The sequence below is a fragment of the Hippocampus zosterae genome, chromosome 11 (genome assembly GCF_025434085.1).
Source record: "Hippocampus zosterae strain Florida chromosome 11, ASM2543408v3, whole genome shotgun sequence".
Lineage (NCBI taxonomy): Eukaryota > Metazoa > Chordata > Actinopteri > Syngnathiformes > Syngnathidae > Hippocampus > Hippocampus zosterae.
In genome coordinates, this window is record NC_067461.1 from 2,134,950 (window position 1) to 2,146,283 (window position 11,334).

Here is an 11,334-nt window from a genome sequence, read left to right on the forward strand (position 1 = left end):
ATTATTTCTTTTTTACTTGGGTAAACCGTCATCAATTTAGTTGTGTACTTGGTCCTGTTTCAACTGGTTAACCTGATTTACATGCGCTCTTTTCGACCTGATTTATTGTTTTTAAATTTGTGTAAATCACGTGACGTGAATTTAACCAATAGGTAGCAGAGGCCAGACTTGGCTTTCGGTGAGGGATTGCTGGTGCTGTTTCAATTATGGCCACCGTGTGTCGCTACTGAATGAAAGCAGGGAGTAGGTCAACAATGACGTCATTGCGAGAGTATTTCAAGATGGCGCCGGAATGTTGCTGGAATACCGCCGCGGACAGATGAGAAAACGACAACAGGCAACATTTAAGCTCTTTTGTCCGCGGGCCGACGCCGACTCGCCCCTGGGGAGGATGTTGTGTTGCCGCAAATGAACGCGTCGGGCCCGTAAAGCGTCAGCTAGTCCCCCAGCTGCCCCTCGGGCCAACCTCTCCGACCACCTGGGCATGCGGTTAAGATGCGGCTAAAATGCTAACCTCCTCCCGCTGCGGTTTTGGGCCGACGGGGCGGGCTGGGCGGTTCGAGGCTCGAGCCGGCCGGCGGGCCTGAGGCTCATGGCGGCGCTCATGGAGTTCGCGGGCTCGGTGGTCGTCGACGTGAACGACAACGAGGAGGAAGGTGGCGGCGTCAGACGAGCGGCGGCGGCGCTCAAACGTCCGGTGACGCGGCAAGAAAGTGACGAAGCTGGCGGGATGCTGGACCTGGCGCAGGGCTGCCTCCGGGACCCCCGCGGCCTGAACGGAAGCACCGAGTTGCCGTGTGAGGAGGAGAAGGCGGAAAATGAGTCGGCGGCTAGACGAGGAAAAAGAGGAACTGGCCTTCCCGCTTCTTGTCCAGCTGCGCCCGGGGCTGGAGTGTCAATCGCCTCGACGGGTTCGGTCGGGCAGCCATGTTCGGGAAAAGCACCGGGGACGTGTCCATGCTCCCAACCGCAAGCAGGCGTCATGCCCAATGGGCGTTCTGACGGCTGCGCCGCGGACCGGCCGCAGGCGGTCGTCAACGGGGACTGTCATGCCGCCACCGAGGTCCGAGACGACCGCAGTGACCGGCCCGTCTCCGTGCAACCCTCCGAGTCGGCCTCAAGCGCCGCCGGACCCCCCTCGCCAGAGCCTTCAGCCTCCTCCGAACTGAGCGACGACAACTCGCCCTCCGAGGAAGACGAGGAGGACATTGCCGGACCCGCTTGGGTCGTCAGGCCTCAAACTTTGCGGACCGAAGCGAACCTTAGCATGTCGCTCAGCTGCGACGCCACCCCGCTGTCGCCCCTCGACGAGGCGAGCTTCTGCTTCGGGGAGCACTGCGGCGACTTTCGGGGAGTTTTAGAAGCGGGCCGACGCCAGAGTGCACCCGAACAGGACCTGCGAGCGCAGGCGAACTGCGACGAGAGCGCTCTCGCCCCCAAGAGGTTCGGAATTGTTCACTTCTTCACCAGGTACAATACAGTACTTGAATCGACACAATGCGAGGAGGGATTTGTCAACACGGTGCAATAACTTCCATTGATGAGACGTCTCTGTACGCCGCTAAACGCCCTCCCGGCCCCACGCCAATTCATTCCAACGATTATTTAATAATCCAATAATCAGAAAAATAGATGTTTTGCCTTTGTGGAGGTTGACAGAAATGATGTTACAATTACAAGCTCATTTTTACTTTCAAAATAAGACACAACCTCGCAAACTCCTGTTTTACTTAAGAATCACCAATTTTGCAGATTTTTTTTTTTTTCCTGACAGATGTTATGACTCAAACCCGGAAGTGAATCCGAAAGTTTGCTTTTACATTTTCTGTGCAATCCATTTGAAATATTGTTCTATTTTTCCATAAAGGGATGGAAAGTCAACATTTTTTATCTGATTCATTGAGTAATCGAACAAAAAAATCTATAGAAGAAGTGATTATTACATATTATTACTGGTCGTAATGATAGGACTACTGTATACACACACACACATACAGTGACAGCTGTCAGTCATCCACCGAGAAGGAGCACACTGCCCACAATGCATCTTGCGTTCCCTCTGACACGTGTCGCAACACCTCGCGTCATGCCGCACTCGCTGCCCGCCGTCTTCCTACACTTCCTTCCTCTTGCGGCCCAGCGCCGCTTTTATAACTGATCTTGTCCCGTTCCCACCCGCAGGAGCCTGTTCCCTCGGAGAGCCAAAGAATCCGCATCAGGTTGGCGACTGTTCGGCAAGCCCAGAGAGGACGCCGGCAAAGACGGAGGAGGACCCGCCCCCTCGGGCTCCGCCGAGCAGGTTGGTGCGAGCGTCACGAGTGCTGCGATTGGCTGGCGCGGTTGCCACATCGTGCGGTCGTCACACGGTCTTGGCCTGTGTAGTTCTCAGGCCAGCACCCTTTTCCGACAAGAACTTGTGGGCTCCAGTGGACTTAACACAATGGTCTTTGTTTTGTTCACAGGTGTCTCCTCAGCGCCCTCCAGCGGCGGGACGGAGGAAGAACCTCGACTTCGAGCCCCTATCCACCACCGCGCTCATCTTGGAGGACCGCCCGCCGTCAGTACCTCTGGTGCAAGTACTAGTTGCAGCGTCGGGATTGATCCGAAGTAGCGGCAGTGTTAGTGCGAGCGGAAGTCGGTAGTGCTGACCGCCGCTTGCAGGATTTTCCAATGCAGCGGGAAATTGTCGTGACAAATGTTAATGATGAATAATGTTGATGAACTTTATGATCTGCGTGCACTACCGTACATGAGCTCTTCAGTGTCACTTGAGGTTATTAGAAATTGGGATATATGTATATAATTTCCCCCCCCCAATGAAGTCTAGGTTAACCATGATTTGTAAATAATTACAGTCTTGTTTTTATTTACGCTTAAACCACAACATTCCAGCCGCCCTGGAATTGGCGTTTTAGTCGTATGCAGTTGTAGGCACTTTGTTATTCCCGTTTTGTTGTGAGATTGTGCCGTCGGCGTACGTCATGTTTGCCACGTGTCCGCTGACGAGTGTGCCTCCTCGTGATTGGCTCCTTAGGAACCTTCCGGCCAAATCTGAGGAGGAAACGCAAAGACACAAACTCGAGTACGAGGAGATGGTGGCCGGGGCCAAGAGGAGAGGTAATGCATGCGTTGACACTCTTTGAAAAAGAAGAAACAAAATCACGTTTAAAAAAATGGATTGGTGGGGGCGGGGTCAAATGCTGATTTTGTGTGTGTGTGTGTGCACCCGCATGCGTGCATCAGAGTTAAAGGACGCCCAGAAGAAGAAGCGTCAGATGAAGGAGCGACATCGACACGAGGACAGCATCTCCAACGCCATGGTGGTCTGGAACACGCACATCCTACCCAACTGGGATGCTATGTGGGTGCTTATGTGTGTGTGTGTGTGTGTATGTGTGTGTGTGTGTAAACATCCATCCACCTCGCGCACGTCGCTACCGTCTCGCAATCATCGTTTTTTGCAAGATCCGGCTGCTAAGGGGGAAAATGAAAGGCCTCAAACGCGCAGGCCAACGTGGATGTTGAGCTGACGTCGCCCCCTTCTGTACGGAGACGTCGTGCGGCCGCACCACAAAAAGGGAACGCGAGGAATTGACAAAAAAAAAAAAGAATACGTTTTGCATTTTCATGCGACTCAAACCCGTTGACTGATTTCGATTTTGCAAACAGATTCTCTCCCCCCCCCCCCCCCCCCCCCCACCATTGTCAGTCTTCAGCATATCGTTTGTTTTGTTTGTGCCCGTCTAGGAAGGCCACGCGTCGTGTGAGGGAGTTGTGGTGGCAAGGCCTCCCTCCCAGCGTGAGAGGCCGCGTGTGGAGCCTCGCCATCGGAAACGAGCTCAACATCACAGCGGGTGCGTACGGCAGATGAATTCTCGCCGTTATCTTGTCCCCAGAACGCACCCTGATCGCCAAGCCGCAGAGTGTTTGGGGGCGGCATACGCCACGTCTGCATATCCCGCCCCTTTTTTTTTTAAATAAAGATGTATCTATCAGGCTAGCTATCTTGCTATCCCACCCCAAACCTGAAGAGGGCGCTTGAGTGTTCTGTCGTGTTCCCGCAGAGCTGTATGACATCTTCCTGTGTCGCGCCAAAGAGAAATGGAGGAGCTACAGCGAGACCAGCTCAGTCAACGACGGCGAGAGTGGTGCGTCGCGCCCCACCGCCAACCCCCCCCCCCCCCCCCCCCCCCCCCCATGGATTGCTGACCTTTTGAACCGTGTGTTTGCGTTGCCAGACGGCGGCGCCTCGCTCGCCGACAGAGAGTCCAGTCTGGACCTCATCAAGCTGGACATCTCTAGAACCTTCCCCTCGCTCTTCATATTCCAGAAGGTTTGACTGCGCCGCCTCCGCCGCCGCCGCTTGACAGGAAGTGCTCGCCGTCACTTCCTCTTCCTCACGGTGTGCGTGTACGCAGGGTGGTCCCTACCACGACGTCCTTCACAGCGTCTTGGGAGCGTACACGTGCTACCGACCCGACATCGGATACGTAGGTCTCACACACACACACACGCGCTTGGACTCTGGAGCAAAATCCAAAATGTAGGAACCCCCCCCCCCCTTATTTTTTTTAAATTTCCTTAATTGACCTCCATTTTCTACATTATGTGGCTGATTCAGACCGATGCATCCTCAGACAGGCGGGGGACGGAAGATCAAAGACCCCCCCCCCCCCCCCCCCGCCCGCCGCACTTCACGTTCACGCATCAAACGTTCTGTCAGTCACAAAAACGGCGGGAGTGTTTTGAGACGTGGTCCTCGTTGTGTGTTTTGCGCAGGTTCAGGGAATGTCCTTCATTGCCGCCGTCCTCATCCTCAACCTGGAAGAGGCCGACGCCTTTGTCACCTTTGCCAACCTGCTCAACAAACCGTGCCAGATGGCCTTCTTCCGCGTGGACCACGACCTGGTACGTTGGCGCGCCCACGCCACACGACGCTCGGGCAGGCCAGGCGTGCTTGACGCGGCTTGGGGATTTTTTGCAGATGCTGAAGTATTTCGCCGTGTTCGAGGTGTTCTTCGAGGAGAACCTCCCGCGCCTCTTCAACCACTTCAGGAGCAACAAGCTGACGCCCGACCTCTACTTGATCGACTGGTGACTCAGCCAATCGCGCGGCACCGTCCGGCTCTTGGAGGCGGGGCTTTAACCTGAGTGTTTGTGTGTGTGTGTGTGTGCGTGGTAGGATCTTCACTCTGTACAGCAAGTCCCTCCCGTTGGACGTTGCGTGCCGCGTGTGGGACGTGTTCTGTCGCGACGGCGAGGAGAGCCTGTTCCGCACCGGCTTGGGTATTTTGCGCCTGTTCCAGGATGTCTTACTGCAGATGGACTTCATCCGCATGGCGCAGTTCCTCAGCCGGCTGCCCGAAGACCTTCAGGCGCACGCGCTCTTCGCCGCCATGGCCGCCACGCACATGATCAGCAGGAGCCGCCGCTGGGCTCAGGTCCGCAAAAAAAAAAAAAAAAGATCCCGATCCAAAGAGTTATGAGCCTGGTCACGGAAGAAATTGAACTTGTACCTCAAGGCGCCACTGTCCGTCGTAACGAGTCAATCGTTTTGTTGTTGTCGTTTTGCTTTTCAGGTCTTCTCGTCACTGCTGAAGGACAAAAACAAAGAGACGGACAACAGCGGAAGCTAACGCTATTCTAGCGTCATGCGTCTATGCGGCAGCGTCATCACCGTCCATTCCAGCCGGCGTGACCCCCCCCCCCCCCCCATACCCCCACACATTTCGACAGCTTCCTCCTGGACATTTTTGGTCACTCGTTGAGGAAGTGAAAGTTTTTTTTTGCTCTGGGCCCGTGAAGTGGGTCAAAGGCGAAAATGGATACGCACAAACCGCAACGAAGGTTTAGAGGCAACCTGAGCGTGTTTTGTTTCGTGTTTTTTTTCCCCCTCCGCACACGCGTAACTCCCACTTGAGATCCTTGCGTGTAACTTGAGTGAGTCGCCCGCACTCCCTGACTGTGCCAGCGACATCCGAGAGCGCCTGCATCGCTTTTTAAAAGTTTTGGTTGGCTGGCAGCACAAGCGCGGCTCCACAAGTGCCGTGCTCAAGAAAACAAAAAAAAAAAACACCAAGGCGTTTTCAACACTTTATAATGGATCGATTAATCGATCCATTAATATCAAAATTAATCAACAGTTATTATGATCATCGACTTAACTTCAAAATGTCCAAATAATCTTGATTTTTTTTTTCAGATTTCTGTCATCCTCCCTGAAAGCAGATTTAGATTGTCAAAACGGGTCATTTGCAACCATTCGTGTTTTCGTTGGAAAGCTCGCGACCTTTTTGCCAATTTTCCCTTCCGAACCAAACTAGTATCTGAAGCAATCATTGGCACAAAAAAAAGCTTTGAATCTATGTCAAAAAGAACTTTGCAAATGCAACATGTATAACCTCTCACCAAACAAATAATCAACAATCATGCTAAATTAACAGTGATGGTAAACAAAAAAAAATTATCGCAGTAACCTTCAATGCAAAGTGTTCTTACTCGATTATCCAATTAATCGGTGAAATGATAGAATAACCGATTCTTAAAATATTCGACACCTGCAGCCCTTCTGTGTGTGGCCAACCAACAAAAACAACCTCCAAATCAGTCCAAGTGATTGTTGTTGCACTCCCGACCAGCAGGGGCAGCATTCCATTGAAATCCTGACCTGATGTCTGTCGCCCATTTCAATCAAGCATTGAGACTGATTTTAACGTTTGGATGTTTTGTTTTTTTTTTAAATGCAGTGGATTCATGTTACACAAAACTGTTTTATTTGAATTTGCTTCTTTTCTATATCAAGATGCTTTTCAGCCTTGTTTTATTGTAACATTTTTAATGTACAGTTTTTTTCCCCCCCCAACGGCTTCCAGGTAATGTAAATACAGTAAAGCGAGGCGGGGGGGGGGGGGGGCTTTTCATAAATGGCCACAAGTTAAACATGTAAATAAATAAATAAATAATGTGTCCAGCTGTTTTACAAGTTCTATTTCTTCATGCAAACCATATAGTTAAAGTGGTCTTGAGTGAAACAAAAGTGATCTCCCCCCCATCACCACCCACACCCAAAGGGGCGGGGGGTGTCCGAATTTTCCTTCTGCCTTGTGTGACAGTTGCAGCTTTCACCGCTACACCGCCAGAGGGCGACCAAGTCACGCTGAAGTACTTCCGGACCTTCAAGGGACGCCACTTGACCCGCTTCTGCGCTTCAATTCCCCTTTAACCCTTGTGTGCTCCAGAAAGGCCTTAAGTTACGCATTTTACAATTTTTGTAATGATGTATTTTGTGTTATAAAAACATTTTTTTTCAAACACTCAAAATGTTCAGAGGCATCTGTGCTATCCATACATATATAGTTTTTATTAGTTCTTTGGGATTTTTTATTCTTTATTTTTTGCAAAAGGGAAAAAAAACTAACAATCCCGCCCGGACGTGTTCATGTAAAATGCATTGCTTTGAAGGCTCCTGCAAAAAGGCAAACACATTTGCGATCCTCTGACGCCACCTAAAGTTGCAAAATTGGAATGACCTCAACCCAACAATGTGGCGTGCTTACGTCATGTATAGTAAGGCATTTTTGGACGAAAAAAACGACCATGTAGAGTAAGGTGTTTTTGGACGAAAAAAAACGACCATGTATAGTAAGGCGTTTTTAGCCGAAAAAAACGACCATGTATAGTAAGGCGTTTTTGACCGAAAAAAACGACATAGTATAGTAAGAGGTTTTTAGCCGAAAAAAACGACCATGTATAGTAAGGCGATTTTGACCGAAAAAAACGACATAGTATAGTAAGAGGTTTTTAGCCGAAAAAAACGACCATGTATAGTAAGGCGATTTTGACCGAAAAAAAACGACCATGTATAGTAAGGCGTTTTTAGCCCGAAAAAACGACATAGTATAGTAAGAGGTTTTTAGCCGAAAAAAACGACCATGTATAGTAAGGCGATTTTGACCGAAAAAAACCGACCATGTATAGTAAGGCGTTTTTAGCCCGAAAAAAACGACATAGTATAGTAAGGCGTTTTTAGCCGAAAAAAACGACCATGAATAGTAAGGCGTTTTTAGTCGAAAAAAACGACCATGTATAGTAAGGCGTTTTTAGCCGAAAAAAACGACCATGTATAGTAAGGCGTTTTAGCCGAAAAAAACGACCATGTATAGTAAGCCGTTTTTAGCCCGAAAAAAACGACCATGTATAGTAAGGCGTTTTAGCCGAAAAAAACGACCATGTATAGTAAGCCGTTTTTAGCCCGAAAAAAACGACATACTATAGTAAGGCGTTTTTAGCCGAAAAAAACGACCATGTATAGTAAGGCGTTTTTAGCTGAAAAAAACGACCATGTATAGTAAGGCGTTTTTGCCTGAAAAAAACGACCATGTATACTAAGGCGTTTTTAGTCGAAAAAAACGATCATGTATAGTAAGGCGTTTTAGCCGAAAAAAACGACCATGTATAGTAAGGCGTTTTTAGCCGAAAAAAACGACCATGTATAGTAAGGCGTTTTTAGCCGAAAAAAACGACCATGTATAGTAAGGCGTTTTTAGCCCGAAAAAACGACATAGTATAGCAAGAGGTTTTTAGCCGAAAAAAACGACCATGTATAGTAAGGCGATTTTGACCGAAAAAAAACGACCATGTATAGTAAGGCGTTTTTAGCCCGAAAAAAACGACATAGTATAGTAAGGCGTTTTTAGCTGAAAAAAACGACCATGTATAGTAAGGCGTTTTTGCCTGAAAAAAACGACCATGTATAGTAAGGCGTTTTTAGTCGAAAAAAACGATCATGTATAGTAAGGCGTTTTTAGCCGAAAAAAACGACCATGTATAGTAAGGCGTTTTTAGCCCGAAAAAAACGACATACTATAGTAAGGCGTTTTTAGCCGAAAAAAACGACCATGTATAGTAAGGCGTTTTTAGCCGAAAAAAACGACCATGTATAGTAAGCCGTTTTTAGCCCGAAAAAAACGACATACTATAGTAAGGCGTTTTTAGCCGAAAAAAACGACCATGTATAGTAAGGCGTTTTTAGCTGAAAAAAACGACCATGTATAGTAAGGCGTTTTTGCCTGAAAAAAACGACCATGTATAGTAAGGCGTTTTTAGTCGAAAAAAACGATCATGTATAGTAAGGCGTTTTTAGTCGAAAAAAACGATCATGTATAGTAAGGCGTTTTTAGCCGAAAAAAACGACCATGTATAGTAAGGCGTTTTAGCCGAAAAAAACGACCATGTATAGTAAGGCGTTTTTAGCCCGAAAAAAACGACATACTATAGTAAGGCGTTTTTAGCCGAAAAAAACGACCATGTATAGTAAGGCGTTTTTAGTCGAAAAAAACGACCATGTATAGTAAGGCGTTTTTAGCCGAAAAAAACGACCATGTATAGTAAGGCGTTTTTGCCTGAAAAAAACGACCATGTATAGTAAGGCGTTTTTAGTCGAAAAAAACGATCATGTATAGTAAGGCGTTTTTAGCCGAAAAAAACGACCATGTATAGTAAGGCGTTTTAGCCGAAAAAAACGACCATGTATAGTAAGGCGTTTTTAGCTGAAAAAAACGACCATGTAGAGTAAGGTGTTTTTGGACGAAAAAAACGACCATGTATAGTAAGGCGTTTTTAGCCGAAAAAAACGACCATGTATCGTAAGGCCTTTTTTTTTTAGACAAAAAAAAAAAAAGACCATGTATAGCAAGGCATTTTGATCTTAAAATAAACTCCACGTATCGTCAGGCATTTTTAGACGAAGAAAACGACCATGTCTATACATGGTCGGTTTTTTTGGCTAAAAACGCCTTACTATACATGGTCCTATTTTTCGGTCAAAAACGCCTTACTATACATGGTCGTTTTTTTCGGCTAAAAACGCCTTACTATAGTATGTCGTTTTTTTCAGGCTAAAACCCCTTACTATACATGGTCGTTTTTTTCGGCTAAAAATGCCTTACTATACATGGTCGTTTTTTTCGGTCAAAAACACCTTACTATACGTGGTCGTTTTTTTCGGCTAAAAACGCCTTACTATACATGGTCGTTTTTTTCGGTCAAAAACACCTTACTATACGTGGTCGTTTTTTTCGGCTAAAAACGCCTTACTATACATGGTCGTTTTTTTCGACTAAAAACGCCTTACTATACATGGTCGTTTTTTTCGGTCAAAAACACCTTACTATACGTGGTCGTTTTTTTCGGTCAAAAACGCCTTACTATACATGGTCGTTTTTTTCGGTCAAAAACACCTTACTATACATGGTCGTTTTTTTCGGCTAAAAACGCCTTACTATACATGGTCGTTTTTTTCGGCTAAAAACGCCTTACTATACGTGGTCGTTTTTTTCGGCTAAAAATTTAGTCCAAAAACGCCTTACTATACATGGTCGTTTTTTTCGGCTAAAAAGGCCTTACTATACATGGTCGTTTTTTTTCGGTCAAAAACGCCTTACTATACATGGTCGTTTTTTTCGGCTAAAAACGCCTTACTATACATGGTCGGTTTTCGAAAAAAAAACGACCATGTATAGTAAGCCGTTTTTGACGGAAAAAAACCGACCATGTATCGTAAGGCCTTTTTTTTTTAGACAAAAAAAAAAAAAGACCATGTATAGCAAGGCATTTTGATCTTAAAATAAACTCCACGTATCGTCAGGCATTTTTAGACGAAGAAAACGACCATGTATAGTTTAGTCGAAAACCGCCCGCCGAGACACACGCACACACGCGCACGCGTATGTGTGTGTGTGAAGGGGGGCGTGGGGGCTCCCGACTGATCCCAGTCTGGGGTCTATCCTGTGGAGGCGGGGTCGGAGGGGAAGTGGGAGCCGCTTGCCCCCGGGGGTCTCCGGAATGGCGCGGCGATGCCGGCTTTCAAATAACTCACGCGCGCACACACAAAATCCCACCAAAAAGAGTGAATTGTGTAAATTCACTCTCCAAAAAAAATCACGTGCTTGTGATTGAGGGGACGAGAATGATGTTGAATGATTGTTTGGATTAATGGATTAGAAATAAATTGCACTTAATCTGCGCAAAAAAAAAAGTCCCCACGTAAATGTTTTCTGGTTATTAGGCAGAATGCAGACCGTTTGCCTCATGTTCCAAAAAACCTGTTAGCATGCTAGCCGTCATCTTTGTGAAAAAGAATATGAAAGGAAGAGCATCCAAAATTTTGAACCAAGTGCAAACTCCGGATCCAAGCCCCGCCTACTCGGAGAGGTGACGACAACCCGCATTTGACCGATGATGATGAATCTGCGGAAGAATGAACCTGCCAAAAGTTCTGCCGTCGCAGGCCAACATCTAGAGAAGCTCTCGCTCGTCGTCGCAAACGTCCCCCCC

At 47.4% G+C, this 11,334-nt stretch overlaps 1 protein-coding gene across 2 annotated transcripts; it reads left to right on the plus strand.

Moving 5' to 3' along the window:
* The first annotated feature begins 139 nt into the window (after positions 1–139).
* LOC127610504 (TBC1 domain family member 12-like) lies at positions 140–6,982 on the plus strand. Of its 2 annotated transcripts, none has more exons than XM_052080719.1 (13): positions 140–1,470; positions 2,182–2,299; positions 2,463–2,557; positions 3,035–3,117; positions 3,244–3,361; positions 3,748–3,854; positions 4,065–4,148; positions 4,239–4,333; positions 4,419–4,490; positions 4,780–4,908; positions 4,985–5,094; positions 5,183–5,441; positions 5,580–6,982. In XM_052080719.1, the coding sequence occupies exons 1-13, from the start codon at positions 593–595 to the stop codon at positions 5,634–5,636; spliced, it is 2,205 nt and encodes a 734-aa protein (XP_051936679.1). In that variant the 5' UTR covers positions 140–592; the 3' UTR covers positions 5,637–6,982. The 2 variants fall into 2 exon arrangements, with proteins under 2 accessions (XP_051936679.1, XP_051936680.1); XM_052080720.1 differs by having other exon boundaries at positions 140–1,443.
* Positions 6,983–11,334: the final 4,352 nt, after the last annotated feature.

Bases quoted from the DNA above. Each gene is read 5' to 3' on its own strand.
- LOC127610504 (XM_052080719.1), top strand. From the start codon at position 593: ATGGCGGCGCTCATGGAGTTCGCGGGCTCGGTGGTCGTCGACGTGAAC. The intron at 2,558-3,034 runs GTCAGTACCTCT...TTGGCTCCTTAG, and splicing joins ATCTTGGAGGACCGCCCGCC to GAACCTTCCGGCCAAATCTG. The intron at 4,491-4,779 runs GTAGGTCTCACA...TGTTTTGCGCAG, and splicing joins ACCGACCCGACATCGGATAC to GTTCAGGGAATGTCCTTCAT.